At 38.4% G+C, this 23,054-nt stretch overlaps 1 protein-coding gene across 4 annotated transcripts; it reads left to right on the top strand.

The window, feature by feature from the left end:
- The first annotated feature begins 1,892 nt into the window (after nucleotides 1-1,892).
- On the top strand, nucleotides 1,893-20,514 carry dtna (dystrobrevin, alpha). Of its 4 annotated transcripts, XM_034138221.1 has the most exons (24): nucleotides 1,893-2,006; nucleotides 4,293-4,360; nucleotides 4,951-5,031; nucleotides 5,120-5,333; nucleotides 5,635-5,720; nucleotides 6,227-6,381; nucleotides 6,478-6,583; nucleotides 7,030-7,196; nucleotides 7,350-7,474; nucleotides 8,267-8,275; nucleotides 8,598-8,681; nucleotides 8,906-8,974; nucleotides 10,628-10,723; nucleotides 12,234-12,309; nucleotides 12,629-12,723; nucleotides 14,551-14,664; nucleotides 14,843-14,939; nucleotides 16,000-16,023; nucleotides 16,583-16,742; nucleotides 16,829-16,918; nucleotides 17,000-17,099; nucleotides 18,247-18,364; nucleotides 18,493-18,531; nucleotides 19,402-20,514. In XM_034138221.1, exons 1-23 carry the CDS (start codon nucleotides 1,990-1,992, stop codon nucleotides 18,508-18,510), a joined length of 2,169 nt encoding a protein of 722 aa, XP_033994112.1. In that variant the 5' UTR covers nucleotides 1,893-1,989; the 3' UTR covers nucleotides 18,511-18,531; nucleotides 19,402-20,514. The 4 variants fall into 4 exon arrangements, with proteins under 4 accessions (XP_033994112.1, XP_033994114.1, XP_033994115.1 ...); XM_034138223.1 differs by lacking the exon at nucleotides 8,267-8,275; XM_034138224.1 differs by lacking the exons at nucleotides 8,906-8,974; nucleotides 10,628-10,723.
- Nucleotides 20,515-23,054: the final 2,540 nt, after the last annotated feature.

Below are 23,054 nucleotides of genomic sequence, written 5' to 3'. Positions count from 1 at the left end.
TTGATTTAGTTTATGTTGATGACGTCATTTTCCCAAAGCTACAAACCACTATTAAACCAGCGAATGGACGCATCTTTGTATGACCTCAATGTCAGTCGTACGTTAACTATCTATCTGTTTACTAACGAATGCCTTATTTTAAAAAATGTTAATAAAACTTAAACAATTTGCAGGTGCACACTGACGCAAATGTAGAGATTCCGCATTACGTCATCGCCAGGCCACACACTGGAGGCAAGTGCTGCCTCTGTTCTCCTCAACCAGTACGCTACCCGAAAATGTCCACAACACAAGCTTTTGCAGGAGAGCGGCACCAGATCTGCCGCTTCGTGCAGTGATGCAGCACCCTACACCAAAGAAACCCTGATCGCTCTGCAGGACCTACACGACCGGCTGTCGGATCCCTGGATGGAAAACAGTGATGTTGCATGACATGCCTCGAAATAAATGGTGGTAAGTCGTGTGCAAGTGCGCTGTTGCAGCTGCTATGGAGTACTGCGACCTTAACCTACTTTGTCCCACTGGGGGAAATTAGTTACCCCGATCAAGTTTCAGCGATAACAAATGGGGATGTGCGAGGTTAGAAACATCAGAAAAGGGGTCGTGTATGCTGGCAGATATTTGTGAAACAATGGGACCTTTGTGTCGCGAACACACAGGTGTCTCTGGAGTGAAAGGTGATGTCTGAGCTGAGTAGGTAGCCTACTATAATGTGCCTGTTGCCTTTATCGCTGTCCTTTTACCTGTGGACTGTAATGCTTTGGTGAAATTTAAAAGGTTTTCTTAATGTCAAGAGGGCAACTGGACACTTTTCTATTCCCAGGCTTACATCTCTTTTCAAGCTTGTGATTGAAATGCAAATGTAACTCCATCCCATAACACGATTTGCACAAGAAAACCTTCCATTAAACCTTTGATTGCAATATTTTTGAAACTTTAAAGAAGTAACATAGTTTTAGTTTGCGCAGAGAAAACTCTATTGTAAACAAAATCACAGCAGAACCAGCAAACCGTAAATCTGTACTCTCATTCAACGTCAGGGTCCTAAAGTTTTGGCCTTTTTGAAGCTGAAACCATGGTGATCATCAGCAGGGGACAGAGAGCAGAGGGCCCTCCTGCAGATATCCCATGCTGGTACCAGATAGGAGGAGAAAGCAGTTTTACCTATACCTTCACAGCATTTACTACAACAAGCACAACATGTCTGTGCTGAGCTCTAACTGATTAACCTTAAGTCAATGGCACAGGTCTTTTATTCTTGTCAGGGGATGGGATTCGGATGCCAGTGTAGTTTTTAGTATCATGATGTAAAAATAACTCTGGCCAATCAGTGCTAACAGCTGCGATGTACCGAGCCGGCCAAACACAGATTGCTCTATAACTCAAGTAAGTGCTAGTTTTGGAAATGTTGCATGGGAATCTGTTCCCAGTGTATCAAGGAAGATCTAAATTAACAGCACTGTCCACTATGTTTTATTGCACTGCTACAGAAATAGACTCCTTATATAAATAACTGACTAATAAGGCATTTCTGCAGTTGAATATTCATCCCACAGAAGTTTGTGAAGCATTTAAAAGGTTGTTTTGGCAGTGCTCGGCCATACCAGTCTCAATGTTTATGGTATGCGATGATTTGTTCTTTTATGGGCAGTTATTTCCTAAAGCTGCCAATGTGACAGTGCCACAGAGAGAGAGAGTGATGTGAGCTGGGCACAAGCCAGGAATAAGGTTTGGGGTCTGCAACTAGAGAGCCAGTAAAGCCGTACAAGAATGTGGAGCCTTCTCATTTGTAGTTAAAGATAGAGACAGGACAAGCTGTATCCTAGCTGGTAGTTTCTAATTTCGGATATCTTCAGTCGTCCATTTGGGCTTCTTTTGTGGTAATGTTTCCTTGTTAGATGGAGTTCTTGTCGTGTACGATTGTTTCTAGAAGGAGGACTTGGCTTTGTAATAACTTTCAAGCTCAGGCGTAGGAAAAGGAATACGAGGATGGTGCTTTATGAAAGGTATGTTGATGATCTTACTCCCCCTCAACACCGTACACTATGTGTTGGCTGTGCTGGTTTAATATCTGCTGTTGCGATAGATTGTATCCATCTCAGTTATTTCTGAGACTGAAAACAGAGCCCAGAAGGTCACATATCTGGCACTCAGGATGTGTTTTGCTTGTGATGTGCAAAGAATATCAATGCTAATCCATGAAATAGTATATATTTGTACACATTCTCTCACTAATGAACAGGCTTTTAAATGTATTACTTTAAAGATGACATTATACATGCTGTTAGCAGTGGCCTGGTAATACATTGAGGTACTTTACTTAAGTATTTTCACATTACGCTATACTTTATACTTTTACTCCACTACATTTAGTAGGCAAATGTTGTAATTTTTACTCTACTACATTTATTTTACATATGTAGTTATTAGTGACTCTGCAGATTTAGGTGATTTTTGGTACTTAACGTATTTTCTTTATGATAATACTTTTACTTAAGTACAATTTTGAATGCAAGACTTTTACTTGTAACAGAGTATTTTTACACTGTAGTATTGTTACTTTTACTTAAATCAATAATCTGAGTACTTCTTCTACCTCTGTCAGTTATTGCTTTGTATAAATCTAACACAACCTTTTATCTAATTCAGACAATTTAAATTATTTTATTGATATTTTGCTATTTCTTGTCATAATGATTATGTGGTTAATATTTGCCATTGTTTCTGCAATGCTGTGAGATGATTTCCTCAAACACAGCACTTGATTCGTTAATTCCAGGTCAATTTATAAGCTTAATCTTTTCCCTCTTAAAGTGGATTTCAGAGATTCCTATAGCTCCATAATTGACTGCCTATACTGACTGAACCAGAGGGGGGGGGGGGGGGGGGGGAGAGTTTGCTGCTGCTGCTTGCTTTTTAACTCTAGGGGAATTCTAATTTCCACACCATGGGTTTCTTCAGCATAATATTTGGGTATACCAATTAATGTCATGTAAGTAATTTGAAATACGACGCCTGCACGATCGACTTTGCAGAAAGAGTGTTTTTGAAACCACTCGCCCAATAAGTGCCACTGTGCTCTCTCATCCCACCGTGCATTTATTGCACAAAAGATATTTACGAGTAAAAAAACTCTTTAAACTTTGCTTGTGTGCAGTGGGAGGTGCAGTGTGTGTGTGTGTGTGTGTATATATGTGTGTGTATGGGGGGGTGACTAGTACTATGTTTTTTACGGACGGAGTGGCTGGGATCTTTGCTGCCATGGCAACAAACCACATGACTAGGTGTATTAGATTGCCTTGGACAGTGTGCAGCGAGGCATGGTGTGAGCTCTCTCTCTGCTGCTCTGCCCCTTTGAAAGTCTTGTCCTTGTCTTACTTAAGTCTTTTCAGTATAGCCCCCCACCCTCCCTTACATGCATGTAAGCACTGTAGTGTGCTACATTCAATTTGCAAATGTTCTTTTTAAAAGAAACTGAAAAAGAGAGGTTCATTTGTATTATCCACGGCCAGATAAAGCTAAAATGGGGTCCTAGGGTTCAAATGTGTTGTGGGCCCCTGTTGTCCCACCATTTGGAATGTAATAGTTTGTTTTAAGTTATTTAATTAGGGTTGAAATTCACAATGCAAGCACAATATATCTTGAACAGAAATAATGTACATTTAAAGTGAAAACGACAAGATCTAGCTGTGACTTGTGAAATGGGCCTAATTTTATAACAGTACTTCTACTAGGTTAACCAAGTGGTGAGTGCTTTATAGATTCATTATGTACATGAGTTTAACAAATGTTGTTTTTTTTCAGATGTTTGTGGTTGCAATTTTACTATTGTACAGCACAAAGTCAATAGTCAACACTGTACTTTCTGTACATTTAATTGAACCCTTATTTGCAGATGTACAGTATATACTCGGGAGTTTACGGATATTTCATTTTTACATACATCAACACTGCCTGTAGACAAAGATATTTGTAATGTCAGCTACATATAGTAGGCCTTCATTAATCCTTATATCTATAATACAGCATCTTCACAAAACGGCTGAGTAAAAGAAGACATCTTATCATAATTTTATCCGGACTTTCAGTAAGACACAGCCGTTTTTTACATATAATTAAAACACAGGATTTCCTATATTCCCTCACTAATGCTTCTGAAAATACATTTTTGCACTCAATTTAAACAGAATCAAGCTTAAAGCATTAGGATGTGCATATTCAGTGATGTATGCCTTAATGTGAACTGTTTCTGTGTATGAATTCTCTGACATCAGTTTCTCTCCTCTGGTCAGAATGATTGAAGACGTCGGGGGGAGCGGTGACAACATGGCAGATCGAAGGCAACTGTTTGTGGAGATGAGTGAGTGCTCAGGGCCACGGCTCCGCCTGATCTATGTTTGTCTGCTGTCTGCTCTTTTTACTCACCCATCATAAACATGGCAAATTCTTGTCTGTAACTTTCTTACAAAAGCAAATATTATGAGGATCAATTGCCAACACTCGTATCAACCGGATTGATTTAAACCCTGACAGAGACACACCCTGTATGACCTCATGCTCTCTCACACGTGTGTAAAGGCTCACTGCTATGGAGACCCAAGATGTTCAATATCAGGTCAATAAGATATAGGGAAGTAAAATAAAGTGAGGATTGCAGACATAATATAACCATGAAATTGTAAAATATATGATCAATACGATATTTATTTTATTCTATTTTTTTTCATATTGCCATGTTTCCTAATGAGACCTTGTCCCAGTTTCTTACTACATACAAATCAATCACAAATGAGAAAAAATAATGAAAGTAAATTTGCAGATAAAAATATAATATTTGTGTGCTGTGAGACACAACACAATGCATTGTACACAGTGAGAACTTTGCCACAATGTCTATGCACTATCATTGACATTTCCGATGTCATTTAATGATGAGTAATCTTTCCTCAGGGGCTCAAGATTTGGACTCCATACGATTATCGACATACAGAACAGCCTGCAAGCTCAGATTTGTGCAGAAGAAATGCAATTGTGAGTATGATGCATTGAACCTTTAACCTCATCACTTTGCACAAAATCCTCTGCATCCAAATATTTATATTCGTTTTCCCTGTTTCAGTGCATTTGGTTGACATTTGGAACATCATCGAGGCTTTCCGAGAGAATGGCATCAACAACATGGACCTCAGCGCTGACCTCTCAGTGGCTCGTCTAGAAGTCGTACTGTCTACAATTTTTTACCAGCTGAACAAACGCATGCCCACCACCCACCAGATTAATGTGGAGTACTCCATCAGCCTGCTGCTCAACTTCCTGCTGGCATCGTATGACCCGTGAGTAACGCGTCACGTGATGTCTGCGACTGGTTGTGTACTTTCTCGTCTGAGGGTTTTGACGTGAGCTAATGTAGTGTGAAATGTGTCTCTGAAGTGTCTACCAAAGTGGAGTAAAAACACAGATTGTCTACTTTCATAATGTCACAACATGTTTGTGTATATTCTCAAAGCCAATTTAAAAAAATGTCAGACGATGTAATTTAATTGCCTTTTAAGGTTGATATGATTATGGGCCGTGCCAGCTTTTTTTTTTAAAGAGCCTCTGACTATTATGTAAAATGTATTTGCTCTTTTTCAGGGAGGGCCATGGCAAGATATCTGTATTTGTTGTGAAGATGGCCGTAGCAACCATCTGTGGAGGGAAAATCCTGGATAAATTAAGATGTGAGCAAACAAAACCATCTTTATTTCACTTGTAATTGTGAAAAATGTAATTGAAATCACCCATTTTATCTGTGATAAATCAGCTTATTTTCTTCATACAGTTTCTATGTAAGTAATGTATTGCTTCCGAATTTCTAATGCAAACGTATTAGTTTCTGTATTTTCTATATCTCTGCCTGCTTAGCCACTTGCTCATAAAGGAAGGAGCCGTACTGGCCTAGCTCTTCATGGCTGGTAGAAGTCATTATTCATTATCTGAAGGATAAGGTTTATTACATAATCTACAAAATCTGTGGGTGTAGTCGCAATGGCTCGTGAAGGGAAAAAAAGGAGGACTATGTTGCTGATGTATTATAACAATTGATTTGAATAACTGCTTGTCTTTGATTTGTTTTCACAAATAAGTGGGATAATTGTATTGTGTTATGCTGTAATTAGCCGACTGTGGAGGCAACTGCCAATTAGTTTGATTCATTTGTGTAATGTCTCCGTGCGTTCTGTCCCAGATATTTTTTCCCTGATTTCGGATGCTGCTGGAATAATGGTGCACTCACAGTTTGACCAATTTCTGAGGGAGGTGCTCAAATTACCCATGGCGGTTTTTGAGGGACCTTCTTTTGGTTACACTGAACAAGCTGCAAGAACATGCTTTCCACAGCAGGTGAGGGTTCATTAACCACAGAGTGCATCTGTGATTGTTTTAGTATTGACGTTGTGGGGGATTTTTCCTGACGAATCATCTCCCTCTCCTCTGCAGAAAAAGGTCTCCCTCAATACATTCCTCGATACGTTGATGTCAGACCCGCCCCCTCAGTGTCTGGTGTGGTTACCTCTCATGCATCGGCTCGCCAACGTGGAGAACGGTAAAAATATACACACCAAAATATTTATAAATGTGAAGCTAGCACCTGGGGAGGATGTACAGTTCATCTTAGTATCCTAATCTTGAGTCACTATACAGAAGCAGTCATGCATCCAGTGAAGATGACCTACAGTATAAGGACCTTACACCCTCTTCATGATTGAGAGTGTGATGCACTTATGGTCACAAGTCACCTCCATTTGAGGGGTCAAAACACAGTCAACATTTATACAACATTCTGGCATCCTGATCTGTGTGTATTTGGTACAAATTAAATTATCGTTGTCTTCAAGCCAGACTGAATTGCACATCTGTCCTTTAAATTATTGCAAATTAATCCCCCCTTCTCTTTGCAATGTGCAACATATCTGTGGGTTTACACTCACATCTGTCGGTGTGAATGTGTGTGTCCATCTGTGTGTGTGACCCCGCCTCTCCTCCCTGCAGTCTTTCACCCGGTCGAGTGCTCCTACTGCCGTACTGAGAGTATGATGGGCTTCCGCTACCGCTGCCAGCAATGTCATAATTACCAGCTCTGTCAGGACTGCTTCTGGAGGGGGCATGCCAGCGGTTCCCATAGCAACCAGCATCAAATGAAGGAGTATACGTCATGGGTAAGGGATGGGAGGAGGAGTGGGGCGGGCTGAGGGAGGTGTGTCTGCACTGGACCAGTCATTGTGGCGGGTTTTTCCCCCCGTTCTGCTTCACCAAAATGTAAAGATGCAGGTGGCAGTGTTGCCGTAATGTGTTTTTTCTGTTTCTCCCAGAAATCCCCTGCTAAGAAGTTATCCCATGCCCTCAGTAAGTCACTGAGCTGTGCATCCAGCAGAGAGCCTCTTCACCCCATGTTTCCAGAAATGCCAGAAAAACCTCTCAACCTCCATCATATTGTGTGAGTTTATCTGCTTTTCCTGACTTCTCTATCTGAGGGTTTCAAATGTTTGCTTTCCTCCCTCAGCTGATAATTATCTTGTAGCTGCCTCAAAGTCTGAAGTGATTCCAGTCAATCTCTTGGGTCAACTGATCAATGGGGCTTAATTATAGCCCAGGGGATGGCTGTGAACTGCAACACTGCTGCTACCTTTCCCTTGACTTGACTGATGTTTCATGTGTGTTATAAATAATGAAACGACAGACTACACAAGCACACACTTTGTGCTATAGAAGGAGGGTATAAGGATTTATACAGTAATGCTCCTTCTGGGGGAGAAAAAAACCCACCTTCCGTATTTATCTGTTTGTTTTTTTATCTTCAAATTGAAGGTAGTTGCCCTATTTTACAACCCTTAAACAGCCAAAATTATTCAGATTATTGAACTGAATGTCGGTGCCTGAACAATACTGTATTTATAAAGTATTTGTGTCAGTTTCTGGAAGTAAAACCAATCTGATAAACTATATCCATTTATAGGTATCGTTAACACATACACATAATAAATATTGAAACATTCTAAATTGAATTAGAACACATAATTGTGTCCGAGATATAGCTATTCAAGATATTTATATTCTGAAAAATCAAAAAGACAAAAAATAGCAGTAACATGAAAATTAACAGAACATACATTTTGTTTCTTGTCTGTTTTGGTAAATGAGTGGAATTTGTAGTTGTAGTGTCTTTGCAATGATGGGCTGATTGTAATGAATCATTTTTATGATTTTTCTTGTTCTGCACTTTCCTCAGAGATACTTGGTGAGTTTGCTTTGATTATTTACTAAATGTAAACGTCACTAAATGTGTCTTTGTACTTTATTGTGAGCGTAGACGTTAGTCCTTTGTTCTGTCTTCATCATATTGTGTAGTTCCATCAGCCCTAGCAAACTCACAGTCCCTGGTTTTCTGTTTGTCGATTTATGGATTAATTCCTCCATTCACTGCATGTTCTCATTGTTTACCACTCCCTTCATAATTTATTATATCCTTATATATGTCTGACAGCGGGTCATCTACCAAACTAGAAATGTAGAGATTATAAAATGTAAAGAAATCAACTCATTTTCTGTTTTCTGTCCAGGCCACCGAGACCATTGAACATCACCAGTGACTACTCATTCTCCAACTCCATGCCTACATCAGGGAACCCTTACTCCACCAAAAAGTGAGTACAGCCCCAACAATGGATGTCCTGGATTTTAAAGAAAATCTTTTCAGTTTACCACGCTCCCTAAAGGCCCCATACCCTGTAGACTCTGTGACCCACACTGTCTTTACTTCTTTCCTTTATTTTCCATTGTGTGTCTGTGTCTGTACATTTGTATATCCTCATGCCCCCTCTTCTTCTTTTTGGTTCCTTGTGCTAAATTTAAATGGCTTACCTTACAGCAAGAGTAACAGTGTTAGGCAAAGAATACCTTTGACCGAGGCCGCTCCACATCTGTTTAGAGGGAGAGGGTAAGTCACACAGGTGTGCATCAAGAATGCCTTTGTAGCTCAAATGCATGTGTGAACTAATATAGGTCATAATCATAGGTCATAAACGTGAATGCTGCTTATCCTCCTTAAGGAACCAGTTTTCTTATATAGGGTTGTATACATTGTTTTAATTGAGGGGCTTTTTCCAAAGAGGAAATCAAGGATGAAGCACGCATCATAAAAATCATTGGCAATTAGTTTGAAGAGTCTGTTAGTAATTCCTTCACACAGAAATGGGAAATACTAACTGCCAGTTTCAAATATAAGCCGCTTTCAACGTTTCCCTTAATCTCCTCTAGACACCTTAGCATTTAAACTGTTTAATTTCTCAGGCTCGATGTTTATGATGTATTTGTTTGGGATTAATTTAATGTTTGTATTTTGGAAGGTAAAAGTATCAGGATTTTTCTCTTAGCCAACACTACTTTCATTCATTACTCAGGCTTGTAGAAAAACCTACAGATGTGATGAGTGAGGGTGGTTCTTTACGTTATGCTTGATTTGTTTACTCTCTGCAGTGACACAAAAAAAAACAGGGCTTTCAGAGATTTTTTGCAAAACAATGACTGAGAATACCTTATTACATTCCCAAACTTTATGGCAAGACTTTAGACTTTAAGCCGCTGGATTATACAGTCTACAGATTTAATATTGCACTTATACAATAAAGCACAACAACCTTTGATAGACACATTTAAGAAATACCATTAAAACACAGATTGATGAAGAATTATCTAAATATAGTAATGGTTTAGGCCCACAATGTTTCTTATGTAGACTTTCTGTTAAAGTTGCGGTAGCCAATATTTATATATCAACAATGGATTAAATGACTATGTGTTATGTGAAAGGGGTTGCTCATAGTAGCTTGAGGCCATCGTGATGAGATGATGATTTAGCTGGTATTTTTTATTTATTTAATGAGCTGTTTTGCTAGTAGCTCAGCACTTTGGTAGCTGGTTAACAAGTGAAAATGCTAATATCTGAGCTTAGCTAGCTACAATTTGAAATGCTTAAGAGCTAAGATTAAAGAAGCAAATACATAACTAAAACATGTTTTACAAGAAAGCATGCAATTAGTTATATTCATATTTTTTTCCTCTGGATGTATTCACTATGCATTTCTTTGCTATTGCTGCTTTTTTAAGACATGTTATGGTCATAGCTCGCATTGACCCTGAATATTGTCAGTAGAAATGGTTGCTTTAGTAGTTTGTGATGCAGGTGGAATGCCTCTATAAATATTGGAGCTTCATCAAAAAGACTGTGCATGCATGACATATCTCGGGTGGCAGATTGTTTGGCTTACAAATAATGACTTAAATAGTTTTAATAACAGAGCGTTGAGTGATTGAAGCTTGGAGAATGTAAACACAGAGCTTGTAGAGTCTTATTTTGCTGGGCATGTCCTTAATCGTGCTCCTAGCCTTCATCACTGCTATGTCTCCCAAACATAATATGGCCTTGTTTCTCTCTAGTCACTCATGAATGGACGGCTTTTCAGCCACTCTCTTCCTCTTCTCCTTTGTTGCGTTTTCTACTTTTCTCTCTCTGCTGCCTCTCCCCTCGTCTTTCTATTGTCCCCTGTGTAATGTGGTGTTTTATGTTTTTTGAAACCCTGCACTGTTCCAGGTTGAGCTACAACCTCGATGTTGCCGATAGACTTGCAGACGAACATGCTCTGATTGGTCTCTATGTGAAGCTACTTCAAAAGAACCCCAAATCATGGTTAGTTTGGTGTGCCGCTGTGTTTGCCAAACAGCAGTGGAAACCCAGTGCTCTCCTGAATCGCCCGCTTTGCAAACCTTCCCCTTATCTAACCTCTTCTGAGTGTGTTAGAGCCCTAACGCTGCATGTTGTCAGCTTTACAGACTAGTCACCTCGACACTTGACCCTTCTGTTCAGCAGAAATTATAACTGATTTGTATCCAAAATGTCCACCTAGAGATCAGTATTATTTTTGGATTTAATACCAAGGTTACATTCTTTCTTAAAATACCTTGTAAGTATACACACGACTACACAACGTTTAATATTACACTTTTCTCAATCTTAAAATGTATATGTTGTTGTCTTTGCCTGAAATATGCATACAAGTAAAAGTCTCATGAAAAAAGTGTTATATTTGCAGCAATGGGAAGGTCATTTTCAAATGTAACGGCTAACAGATCACTTTTAACCCCCTTACAAATGTAACAAGTAATGTACGTTTTTTTAATAACTTCGTCAAAGTTATCTTTCTTATTACATTCGATCACATGTTTAAAGCTCAGCAATAAAGTTGAATATTTGTAAAAACATAAACTTGGACCACGGAGAGTTCTCAACACTGTCAAACTTTTATGACATTTTACAGTATATATGCAACCACATATTGGATTGGAACAGAGCAACAAAATAAATGTAATATTTTAAATAAAAGATTACGATCGAAAGCAACAACATATTCAAATCTTACCCTTAAACCACTTTGTTTGTTGAAATGTATTTTTTTTTTTTTTTGTAATTATATAAGTCCATTATATGTACTGTAACTCTTTACTCCTAACACTCCTATATTTTTTCAATAAAACTGTACAGCTCCGTATGTTAAGGGCAGATTAGGTCATTCATTGGTACCAAATACTTTAAACACTTTAAGCGTTTGTTTTCCTCAGATTCCTCTTTAATAGGTAATCTTTTAATGTGTTGGTAAAGCTGGTGTATTGTCTTTAGTAAAGCAAGACTGATGTGTTTAGATTTATATTTGTACCACTTGGAATAGGACATATTCTGTAATCCTGTGTTTTTTTGTGTTTGTGTGCAATATTATACTTATGTACAGTATGTGTGTGTTTTTAATTCTACTTGCATTGTCATGTATCACGTTATCTGTATTATATATCAGCCACTCCCACATAAGTTTCTGTGTGCATTTGAGTGCTTTTGCTGAGAAACAGTTTCCTTTATCAGTGGTCAGATTGTATAAGCAACCCTTCTGTTCTTTAAATACAAATGATTTCTCTAGCTCTATTTTTATGTGATAATCCAACTTCAATCCCGCTTTTGTGGTTGACTATAAGTAGTTTAGCGTGATTACTCAGGCCTCTGCTGTGAAACCTCTGAAGCTCGCCTCCCAAACAATTAATCTGACTTTTGATCAAATTAACTTTCTTGGATTTTTCCTGCATAGTTTGTATCGTACGTATATCTGTGTCGTAACTGTGTCCTGTTGTGACTCCATTTTCCTTTCGATCAGTTTGCTGGAGAGCTATCATGATGAAGAGCACAGTCTCATCGCCCGCTATGCTGCTAGACTGGCTGCTGATGCTGCGGTAAGATATATATTAATATATAAAAGACATTTATTGCTCACAATATCGTGGCATCTTTCATCTGAGTCCTCTGCCAAAAATCTGAGAGGATGGGTTAACGTATGCTGCCACTCCGCCTTCTGTCCTTTTATTGCACGATGATAAAGGAGATTTCAGGTGATGATCATTTCTAAGAAGACTTGTATGCTGGTTTATGTTCGGATCAGGTCTTGATGGATGGCTGGTGACTTGACTGTTTTATCCCCCCTGTGAGATATGAGATAAGGTAATGGATGAGGTAAAGCCAGCTCACGTGATGTCTCCTGCTCGGTTCTAACAGGCTCAGCAGCAGAGGATCCCCACAGACCTCCCCTGCTCTCTGGATGCCAACAAACAGCAGAGGCAGCTCATCGCCGAGCTCGAGAGCAAAAACAGGTCAGGACGGCTGCTGGGGTGATGCTGTTCACTCCTTTTATGTTATCTCCTTCTTTCTTCATATTAAATACTGCAAAATCAAGATATTCACAAAAGATTCATGGTCTGACAAAATTAAAATACCTCAAGGTTAATTCAGCACTGAAAACAATCACTATTATTATTAGAAACCTTCATAATTAGCCTTTTTACACAATTTATTTATGAAAAGTCGATTATTTTGTCCCATTTGCGCTTCAAACATACAATAAGAGGAAGGACTACTCTTAGCCGCCTCAATAAAATTGGTCTTCACAAAATAAACCCTTTTAACTGTGAAATGAATATATATAATACGATTTTTTAAGGCAATTTATATACATTTGACAATTCATACATGGCAGCAATTCAAAATAGCTTTACATATTGCTTAAAATAGGTACATTTGTGAAATGGTTTGGATATAGAACTCATGCAAAGTCCAAGTATGATTTTGTTCAAAGGGATAAGATGTTATTAGTGGAATAGTGTAAGTGTAGACTTTTTTCCTACTCCTTTCGGACATGTAATGTTCATTTGTGTCGTTTTTTTATGTTTTTCAAAACAAGAAATTGTATGCGAGAGTGAGAGTGCTATACAGTATATTATCTCCATTTATAATTTATATATTCAATATTATTTACATTATATCCATTTTGTTTTATATTTATTGTTAAACCTATTTGTTACATGTTAAAAATAAATTAAATCTAGGAATTAATCTAGGAAAAAAACTAAAGAAAAGCAGTTAGGAAGACTTACAGTATCATTGAAAGTAACGGCAAGTTTAAATGACAGCAATAAATAATGGTGAATAATGAAGTGGAGACAAAGGTTCAATTACAGGCAACAGTGAACAAGTATGTAAGTTTTAATGCAGCCATCATTTATACTTTGTATTTCATATAAATACATGATGAATTACGTGGGCACTTGTTTATGGCATCTACTGTGGTGAGGAACACAAAGAGAAATATCACCCGACTGTGCCGTTCCCCTCAGCTCCACAGAGCTTTATTGGCTCATGGTCACACCGGCATGGAAGGAGCCATGGTTTATGTTGTTGGTAACACCGTTAATTTTCCTACAAGGCAACATATATGTTGGGCAAAGGTCTAAAGGGTCTTTCACCCTGCTTGTTTGGCTTTCCAGGCCAGCATCCTTACTGTTTGAGTTTGCTCTTACTGTTGATTTTGGTGTCACAAGAGAGTCAATAAAAAACGACAATACTCTAACCTGTCCTACATCGAATAGCAGACAGACAAAGCTACCAACAAGTTTGTGAACATAGTGAAGTATTGAGAAGCTAAACAGCCAGATACTTCCTTCAGGAGTAAAAAAGAAACTGCAGAAAAGAGCGAAGCTTTCATAAATCTAGGGACATAAACCAATAGTGCTCTCTCTGCTCTAACAGATGTGATCAAATGTTGTATTCTCAGCTTGTTTCCGGTGCCCCCGAGTGGCCAAAAAAAATCACTTACTGCAGATTTATACATGTCTGATTTGGACAGTACAGTAAGCTGCTTTGTGTTTTTATAACTCTAAACTGTATAACTTTACATCTAGTAATGGCAAACTCCACTCTTATAAATACTTTTGAAACCTATCTATTTCAATTCAGAATTTATTTACATGTAACATTGTTAATTTTTTAAATATTGCATTTATTTTATTTTCTTCATCAGAGTTTTTTCATCCTTATTTTTATTCTCTGGAAGTTGTTCCAAGATTATGTAGCACAGTAGCAACGTGCAGCTTCCCAGTTTGTTCAGATGTCTGATTTATAACCTGCTCTTATTTGTGTCACAGAGACATCCTGCAGGAAATCCAGCGGCTGCGCATTCAGCATGAGGAGGCCTCCCAGCTGCCGCCTGACAGGGGTCAGCAGAACCCCACCCTCCTGACTGAGCTACGACTTCTCAGGTAGCTCTGCCTCCTTTAATCCTCACGATGCTGTGCGGTTATACAGACACTTTAGCTTAGGCTGCAGCAGAACTAATATTGTAATTAATTTCCTACAGCAGTCTACAGATGTTCTTACAGATATTTCTGACACGACAGTATGGTATCATCACGCTGTACAACTTGTTTCCTCTGCTAGGCAACGCAAAGATGAGCTGGAACAAAGAATGTCGACTCTGCAGGAGAGTCGCAGGGAGCTCATGGTGCAGCTGGAGCAGCTAATGATGCTTCTCAAGGTACTACAGACGAGCCTTTCATCTCTCTGACTTCACAGCGCTGTAATACAGACCGCAGATAAGACGCCTTCATAATTACCAAGCAAACACATATTCTGGTTCTTGTAGGGAGAAATAAGTTTCATGATTTTGCTTTTTGGCCAGATTCAGCTCTGTTGCAGTTAAGGTTTGCATGTTTATTTAAATGGGCACGTGTATCGTAGGTTGTTTTTTATTTGGAGGCAGGTGGAGAGCATATGATGGATGATGGATTCCACTTGTATTACAATTTCTCACAGCTGTGTCGGCTCACTACAGCTAAAGCAAACGCTGCACTTTGCAGATGTCAGCAGTAGCCTAACATGTCCATTAGAGGGCGTACATCTGTACAAGTCAACCTCGGTTGAGGCATATTATGCAATTTTTTTTACAGTCAAAATAAAAACTGCAGGACACTCTCATTTATATTTAAAATGTTGAGCTATTTATTCAATATCTGCTGCTCTGTGTTTTTCTATTTATCAACTACATCATTTAGGCCTGTTAAACTAACTCTTACCGTGTTCAGAAACATGTATAATCTAGGTGATGTTCTGTGTCAGTCATTCAAGTGATTTGTGAATAACAACAGGCTATAATTCTGTGTTTTGGTCTTTGTTACACGAGCCATCTTTAACATATTCTTTTGTAAATCATGTCACATATGCCCCTGATTAACTATGTTATCCAAGAGTCAATAGTCCAGACAGATGCTTTTAGAAGCAGGATATTGAGTTTAGGATTATGCTCCATCACACCCTGTAAAACGACATGTCTAGCCTTCCTCTAAGGAGGATATCCTTCTGCAGTCAATAAGACAGGAGTTCCTCAAAGCCTACATAAACTGCTCACTATACTGGCTTCAGTGGGGAGGATATCAATCTAATTAAGCTAAAAGGATCAATGCTAATCCATTAAACTTGCACGAGGAAGCCACATGCTTGTCACGTTTTGGAGGATTACTGATTGGATTTTCTTTGGGAAATACTCAATGCAATATTGTGGTTGTTTCTTTCATGAGCCATAAAATATTGTTTTTCAGTTGGAGGAGGAACGGCAACAAGCTGTAAGTGTGAAACTGTGAAGCAAAAAGTGGCTGAAACTGGATTTGGATTAAAAATGATTGCATGTTGGGAATAAACTATTTGCTGTTTTGAAAACTCTATTTGAATTTGGAAATGCATGGTGTTGAACAGCAGGCATTAACTCGTGGTTTGTTCTGTGGGAACAATTGGAAGATTTGAAAGAAGATCTGCTCATGAAAAGTACTGACATAACAGATCTGCATTATATGTGTGTAATGTATTTAACTAATAAAGCTAATGCGTTTTACTTTTAGAACAACTAAGCTTCTCTTACAGTTGGATTTAATTGTTTGTTGCTGTATTTTGGAGTTTGAATAGATTTTTGTTGCTGTGATCTGAACACTTAAGATGAACATTTTTTTGTTGCATTTCTTGCAAAAGGATTTCTTTGATAAGAAACCTTTTGATTAGGATTGTATGTTATTCTTCTTACAGTCTTAACATAACAGCATGGGTTTCTCTGTTAACAATGCCAACAGTGTGGCATTAGTTAGCTCTGAAATGATAAATAAATAATTAAATGTCCTCAATGTGTTGCAGACTCAGGGTACCGGCTCTCAACGTTCTTCCCCCAGCCACACCATCAGCCGGTCGATCCCCACCCCGATCCACTCAGACTCTGCCGGCACGACACCGACTCACACACCTCAGGACTCACTCATGGGCGTGGGAGGGGATGTTCAGGAGGCCTTCGCTCAGGGTAACACAGAAAAGCATTCATTTGCATTCATATTTAATGATTTAAGGATGAGTGGAAGCAACACTTTTTACTTTGTTTTATTAAAGGTCCGAGGAGAAATTTGAGAAACGACCTCCTCATTGCTGCTGATTCCATCACCAACACAATGTCTTCGCTGGTTAAGGAACTCAATTCAGGTAAAACATGAATTTTAAAAAGTTGGGTTTGCTTTTTACATTTTGAGACGACCTCTGTTTTAAAATATATTTTTCTTACAGAAGGTGGAAGTGAGACTGAGAGCACTGCAGATTCAGACTTTGGGCGCAGTGACCTTTTGGCCGCAACCTCTTCAGATCCCTTCTTCACATCTAAAACAAGGTATTACTGTGGGATGTCTCATCAATGATTCATAACAAGTAATAGTTTTTGTCTTCTACAGTTTAGCTCATCCATTGTTGCTGCTTAAAGTGGACCTATCATGGTATATTTAAATGATATATTGTAGGGCCATACCTAAGGTATATTTATACGTTTCTGTTTTCAAAATACCAAACAGATCATGCATTTTAGCCATGCCTCATTTCGCTCAATTTGCACTTTTTTTTAGCTCTGCTCTGCAAGGGCAGATTCAGTGAGAACAGCACCATCTACTGACTCGCTTTTGAACGGCAATGGCCGTGGCTGTCTCCTCCTGATTGGTGGAGTTGGCCCAATAGCCGTAGCGCCACTGTCCTGACGTCAGGACAGTGTTCAAATCTGGATCAGTTTTTATCAGATCCGTTGCAGCCCCTTTTTTAGAGATTTGGGTATGGAGGAAAATAGAGAGGGTTGTGTTTTCTGACACTTGGTGAGTTCCCTGGAACACCGGGGACACATATTCATGTTTTGTTTTCATGTATAAAAGACGTACAAAAGTGCATTTTGCATGATAGGTCCCCTTTAAGCTCTGAAACTGCTCTGGCACACCTTGAATCTTCCTCTTGACCTTTTTTCTCTGTTGCCAGCTTTGCTTCGTTTCATAGAGACGTGTGATCATTGAGAATATTTAGCAAATGTTGCCACCTTTTAAACTAAACTTAAAAATGTTACTCTGCCATCTTGTGCACAAAACTATTTCTTAATTTTGAACGGACATTTCATTTAATACTAATATGATAAACACAAGCTTTTAAATCTTCCAACTTCTAAGATTTCATAGGTGCTTGATGTGAATATATGTTTGTGAATTAGTTTTTATCACAATATCTTATAACAATTTTCTTCAAATCTAGCAAGTACATTTCTTCTTATTGTGTTAATAATATTATTATAAATATATTATAATTTACCTTCCCCAAAAACGGCATGAAGATATATTGCCTATGGAGAATTGTGTGATTTATATTTATTATACGATATTACAAGTTGGTGTTCAGACCTGAAAATTGTTTTCCTATTGTTGTTGTTTTCTGTCACAATACCTTCAGTTTTCAGGAAGACGTCTGATCTTATGTCTTGTTTTTAAAATGTGTGTTATCTGTCACAGTCGTGTCAGCGCAGCAGAGGAGGAGAGTTTTGAGAGCGATCTGGATCAGCTGCTGGAGGACGAGCTCCAGCTGGAGGAGCTGATGAAGCACAGGCAGGAACCAGAGAAAGCCTGCATGGTGAGTTTTAGCTTTGCAAGACAAAAATGGTATGAGAAGGTTGCAATATGTGTCTTTTTCAATAATGAAATAGCTCCTTCTCAATACTTCTTCTAACTTGATACGTTTGTTTTTAAATTGTTGTACAGGTGACGCTGCAGCAGTGACAGTGCTAGCTCAGGTTCCTGGTAAGTATCTAAAATAACATAATCAAATAAAATGTCTTTACTGTATGTCCTCCTCTGTGAAAAATCTATGGAGGTTTTTCCATAGATTTACGCATTTTTCTTCTTAGTAATATTTTGCATAGCATTTTTTCCTTGAAAGCCCATAAATAATGATAACATGTAGTTACCAGTACTTTAACATGGTTTGTCCAAGGAAGAGGCCTGACAAAAACATATGGCAATATATTAAAAATGCATATGGGTGACAGATTATATTCCCCGAGGATTAAAAGAAATCAATCGGAACCGATTTTACAGTTCGCCAATCATTTTTAAAATGTTCAAATCATGGGCAACGGACACCTTTCTGATCATAGGTCTCAATAAAGAGATAGCAGACAATGGATGCATATAGTAATGCCACATCCAACATATTCCTTTAAAACAAAACTATGATTATGTAAAATTAATACACTTTTAATTTCATTCTAAGGTTAAGGTTAAGGCTAGTTTATTTAAATAGCACATTTTCAGACACAAAGACAATTCAAAGTGCTTTACATAGGGATTAACACGTAATAATTCAAAACAAAAAGGGATAAAAGAATGGCTGCAGCAAAAAGCGCTAAAGTGCAATGATAAAGCACAGTTCTCTGGATAGGCAGCATCACAAAGGAAGGTTTTAAATCTTGATTTACAAGAACTCAGGGTGTACCGCAGATTTTCAGGCAGTTTGTTCCAGGTTTGCGGCGCATACAGTAGAAGCTAAAAGCTGCCTCAGCAAATGTAGTTCTAGCATGTAGCGCCAACAACAGTCAACCTTAAAGAAAAGATTTGACCAATTTTTTTTATTCACAATGAAATAAAATGTTTTTTTTGTACGCTTAACAGGAGAGCAATATGAAAAGCAACAATAGTAGAAGACACTGGAGGAGACGACACTGGGCCGACAGGACTGAGCACTGAAGACATGAAGAATTTAAGTGGCTGAATCCAACCATAGAATACGTTTATGTAAAGAAATATTTTTTAAACAACCGCATATTTAAGGTAATACTGTGAGCTGATATAAAGAGATTAGTTAGTGGGCTGTCTATTACACCACAGGTGCCATAAAAACTCATGACTTTGGGGTATTTTTCTTTCTTTTCTTTTTTGTGAAGTGTTAAGCAAATGTTCAACTACACTTCAAATTCTCCTGTTTCTGCAAAACAGTTAATCACATATAAGTGTTTGTCTTCTGATTTAAAAAATAAACCTGCGTTGGAGTCGAAGTTATAGTTCAAATGTGCATTATTTTATAAATGTATAACTCCAGATTCAACGAGTAGTCCATAGATTTCTTACTGTTTCTGTCGAGTGTTTTTGGAGCAGGCCAATCTGATAAGTTTGTTTTATTTTATACATTAGTTATTATAATGCACACATGCCTTAGCTGATTGGATGACCTCTGAAAGGAGCTCATTCAAACCGTCAATGCAGCATGTAGCGAACAACAAAACACCTGCTTAGCAGAAATTCTAGTTGTATTCACTGGACAAATGAGGTAAAGCTCATTAAATCTGATGCTGAGAAGGGATTTTATCCAAATATATGTACACTGTCTACATATAAACTGTCACTTAAATATAATATCTAGATTGATGTGTTTTAAAATCTTGTTAAAGACACAGAGACTTCGAAATAACTCAAATGTTAAGGTTTACACCGGTGAGGGCAATGAACAAACTGTGTTTACTATCAACGGTTTATGATTTAATGTTCAATCATTTCCCATTGTTTCATGTTATCGTTGATGCTCTCACAAAAAAAAACCTCTGTGTGACTTGCACACCAAACATACACACACTTGTGAGTGTGTGTGAAACTTTACTCAGTCACTTTGGGAAAAGTGGCAAGCCAATCTAAAATCATAAATGTGTGAAATATATCTAGTTTGATTTTTGAACAAGTTCATAGCAGTGATTTTGCATGGTGGTGATGCATAATAAAGTGTTGACACAATATCACAATTTTTGCCTATGAACTCCTTTTCTCTTCCTTTTTCCATTCCAGACCGGCACACTTCAATTGGCTTGGTTTGGCAGTGCACATTTATTATCTGTCATAAATGCACTGTTGGCTGCCCTCAACCTATTGTCTATAATTCATCACATAAACCCACCATCTGAGGTAACATAAAAGCAGCCATCCAGCACTGAATCTCACAGCATGTGAATATTAGGAGGGAGGATTTTACTCTCAGGCTCAGGCAATATTATCAGCATATGAATAACAAATGTGTGTCTTTATTCTTAATATCATTACCACTACTACAAGCTACTACCACAAGCCCGTCCTTAGCACATGTAAATACAGTTGTTCTATTTACAAGATAGACCAACAGTCTCCTTCCCCAGGTATTTGCATAATTTAATATCTACTTCCTTTGTTTATCTCCTCTATGTTGTGTCTAGACTACTGTATCAGTACAGTCAGCAAAGCAGCTATAAGAGAGATTAATTTCAACCAAGCCTCTACCAAATATATTTTGTCTTTTATCCAGTGCATTACTGCACCCTGGTGTTCAAACAGGAGGAATGCAGTTGTGCCAGCACAGCAGCTAAACATCAGAGGAGAACTTGCTTAGAATTTGGATGATCTAAAATAAATAAATAGGAAGCGTACTTTTTTAAAGAAATCTTGAGGTTGCTGGATCAGAAAGGCCCTTAGACTTCATATGGATTTTTTTAGACAGGAATTTAAAACCAGTTCACACATAAAGCCCATATTTAAAAAGAAAAGGACAATCACAAAAATTAAAATCGCAAAAGGTAACCTTTGCAATACACAAGTTTTGTCTGACAAATAGTCACAAAAATACTCACATATTCAACTTTAAATCATAAAAAACACAGACAGAGCAGCAAATCTTGACTTTGAAGAAGCTGCAAACAGAGATTAATGTTATTGTCATCACTATCATCATTAATATAATAATATTTATAATATTAATAGATATAATTCTTATTTTTGTATTCTTTGTTAATTGTTGTTATATTTGTAATACTTTTGTTTTGGAAAATATTTCTGAATGATGGTGGATTGAGTCAATCTTGTGTTTAATAAATACTAATTAGTTGAGAAAATATGTTGGTTTACTTTCATCGTGGAAAGTGATTTGACCATGGATTTGACACGGAGCGACAAGACGGAAAGATGACGGATGTTCCGTATGATCAACGCATCAAGGCGTGATTGGTCAACATTACGACAGATGTCAGTAGCGGGCCAATGAGCTCCCACACCGATGAAGCATGGTCCAATCAGATTCCCGCTCTCCGCTCATCGCGTAGTGAGAATTGGCGTTTGAGGGTGGGGTGACTCAGCCGGAAAACTGCTTTTTTAACACCTTCTAACCTGCGGAGCGGAGTTCACTGGTGAGTCTAATTTGAGAAATTCCATGGTTAATTTATTTAATACGTGCCAAATGGTTTGCAGAGGCCAAAACCAGTGCATTTCTACGTGTCTGTCGGTGGTTCGTACGGTGATGTAGTCCAGGGTCAGGGCATATGTCGGCTGTCACTGTTCTGACTAACTGTTGGCAGGAGCAAAATTAGCTTACTGTAAGTTGGCGGTTAGCTGAACAAGGTGTACCACCGTCACTGTGAGCAACGTGCGCAGTGCACAGACAGTCCTTTCTCTTTTGCTATGCCATTTCACTGTGTAGTAGCCTTGCTTTCCAATCATCGCTTCTCCTTTAGCTGTCATTCCGGATACGAAACTGAGTTAGCTTCTTTCACGAGATTCACTGTCTGCAGCTAGCTGCTTCGTTACGGAGTTGCTTTATAAACAGTCTCGTGAAATTAACAATGCTGTCTCGTGCCTTCCTCAGTTAGAGCTTTTTCTGAGCAGTGGCGTACACTGAGGACAGGCGAGAAGAAGAGGGGGGAGACCATGGACCTCTTTTGTCTTGGGTGCAAAATTGCCCTTTTTTTATTGTACAAGGCAACTTTTATTACACACTTGTAGTATTTTAAGTAACTGCTTAAAAGATGTGATATTTGAGATCTGTGCTCCATCCTTTTTGGTCCTCCCCACCCTCAGTTTGGTTATGAGGTTCCCCTGAAAGTGTTTGTGCACTGCACACCCCTGACTGTAAAACCCCTTCTGTCAAATATTATGCTTCCTGAATAACAACCTAAAACACCTTGCAAACACACATTTTAACCTGCAAATCAGGACAACACTGAGACACTGATATGTTTTGAATATTGAGAGTGCGTCTTTTGGGCGGAGCTGCCCCCCCTCACCCACCCACTTGAGTAGCCAGTGCAAGAGAAAGCCTGCTGAGATATGAAGGGAGAGAGCAAACAAAGCTCTGTTTTTCCTCTAATGGAAAGATCTTATGTCCCAAAGGACCATTGGTTTATTTATAATGTAGCCAGCATTCACAGAGACTGTACATCAAGCAACACAAACCTGAACGAAACACAGCAGCAGTAACAGTTAGATTATCCTACTGTGTTTCTAGTCTTTTACCCACTTGATTTATCCTAACTACC

This window comes from Trematomus bernacchii, unplaced genomic scaffold, assembly GCF_902827165.1.
Source record: "Trematomus bernacchii unplaced genomic scaffold, fTreBer1.1, whole genome shotgun sequence".
NCBI classification, from domain to species: Eukaryota; Metazoa; Chordata; class Actinopteri; order Perciformes; family Nototheniidae; genus Trematomus; species Trematomus bernacchii.
Note: the sequence above shows the minus strand (reverse complement) of the source record. Positions and strands in the feature narration are given on the sequence as shown.

Coding starts and splice junctions, on each gene's coding strand:
- dtna (XM_034138221.1), top strand. Junction 7,197..7,349: donor TGAAGGAGTATACGTCATGG/GTAAGGGATGGG, acceptor TGTTTCTCCCAG/AAATCCCCTGCTAAGAAGTT. Junction 8,975..10,627: donor CATCTGTTTAGAGGGAGAGG/GTAAGTCACACA, acceptor GCACTGTTCCAG/GTTGAGCTACAACCTCGATG.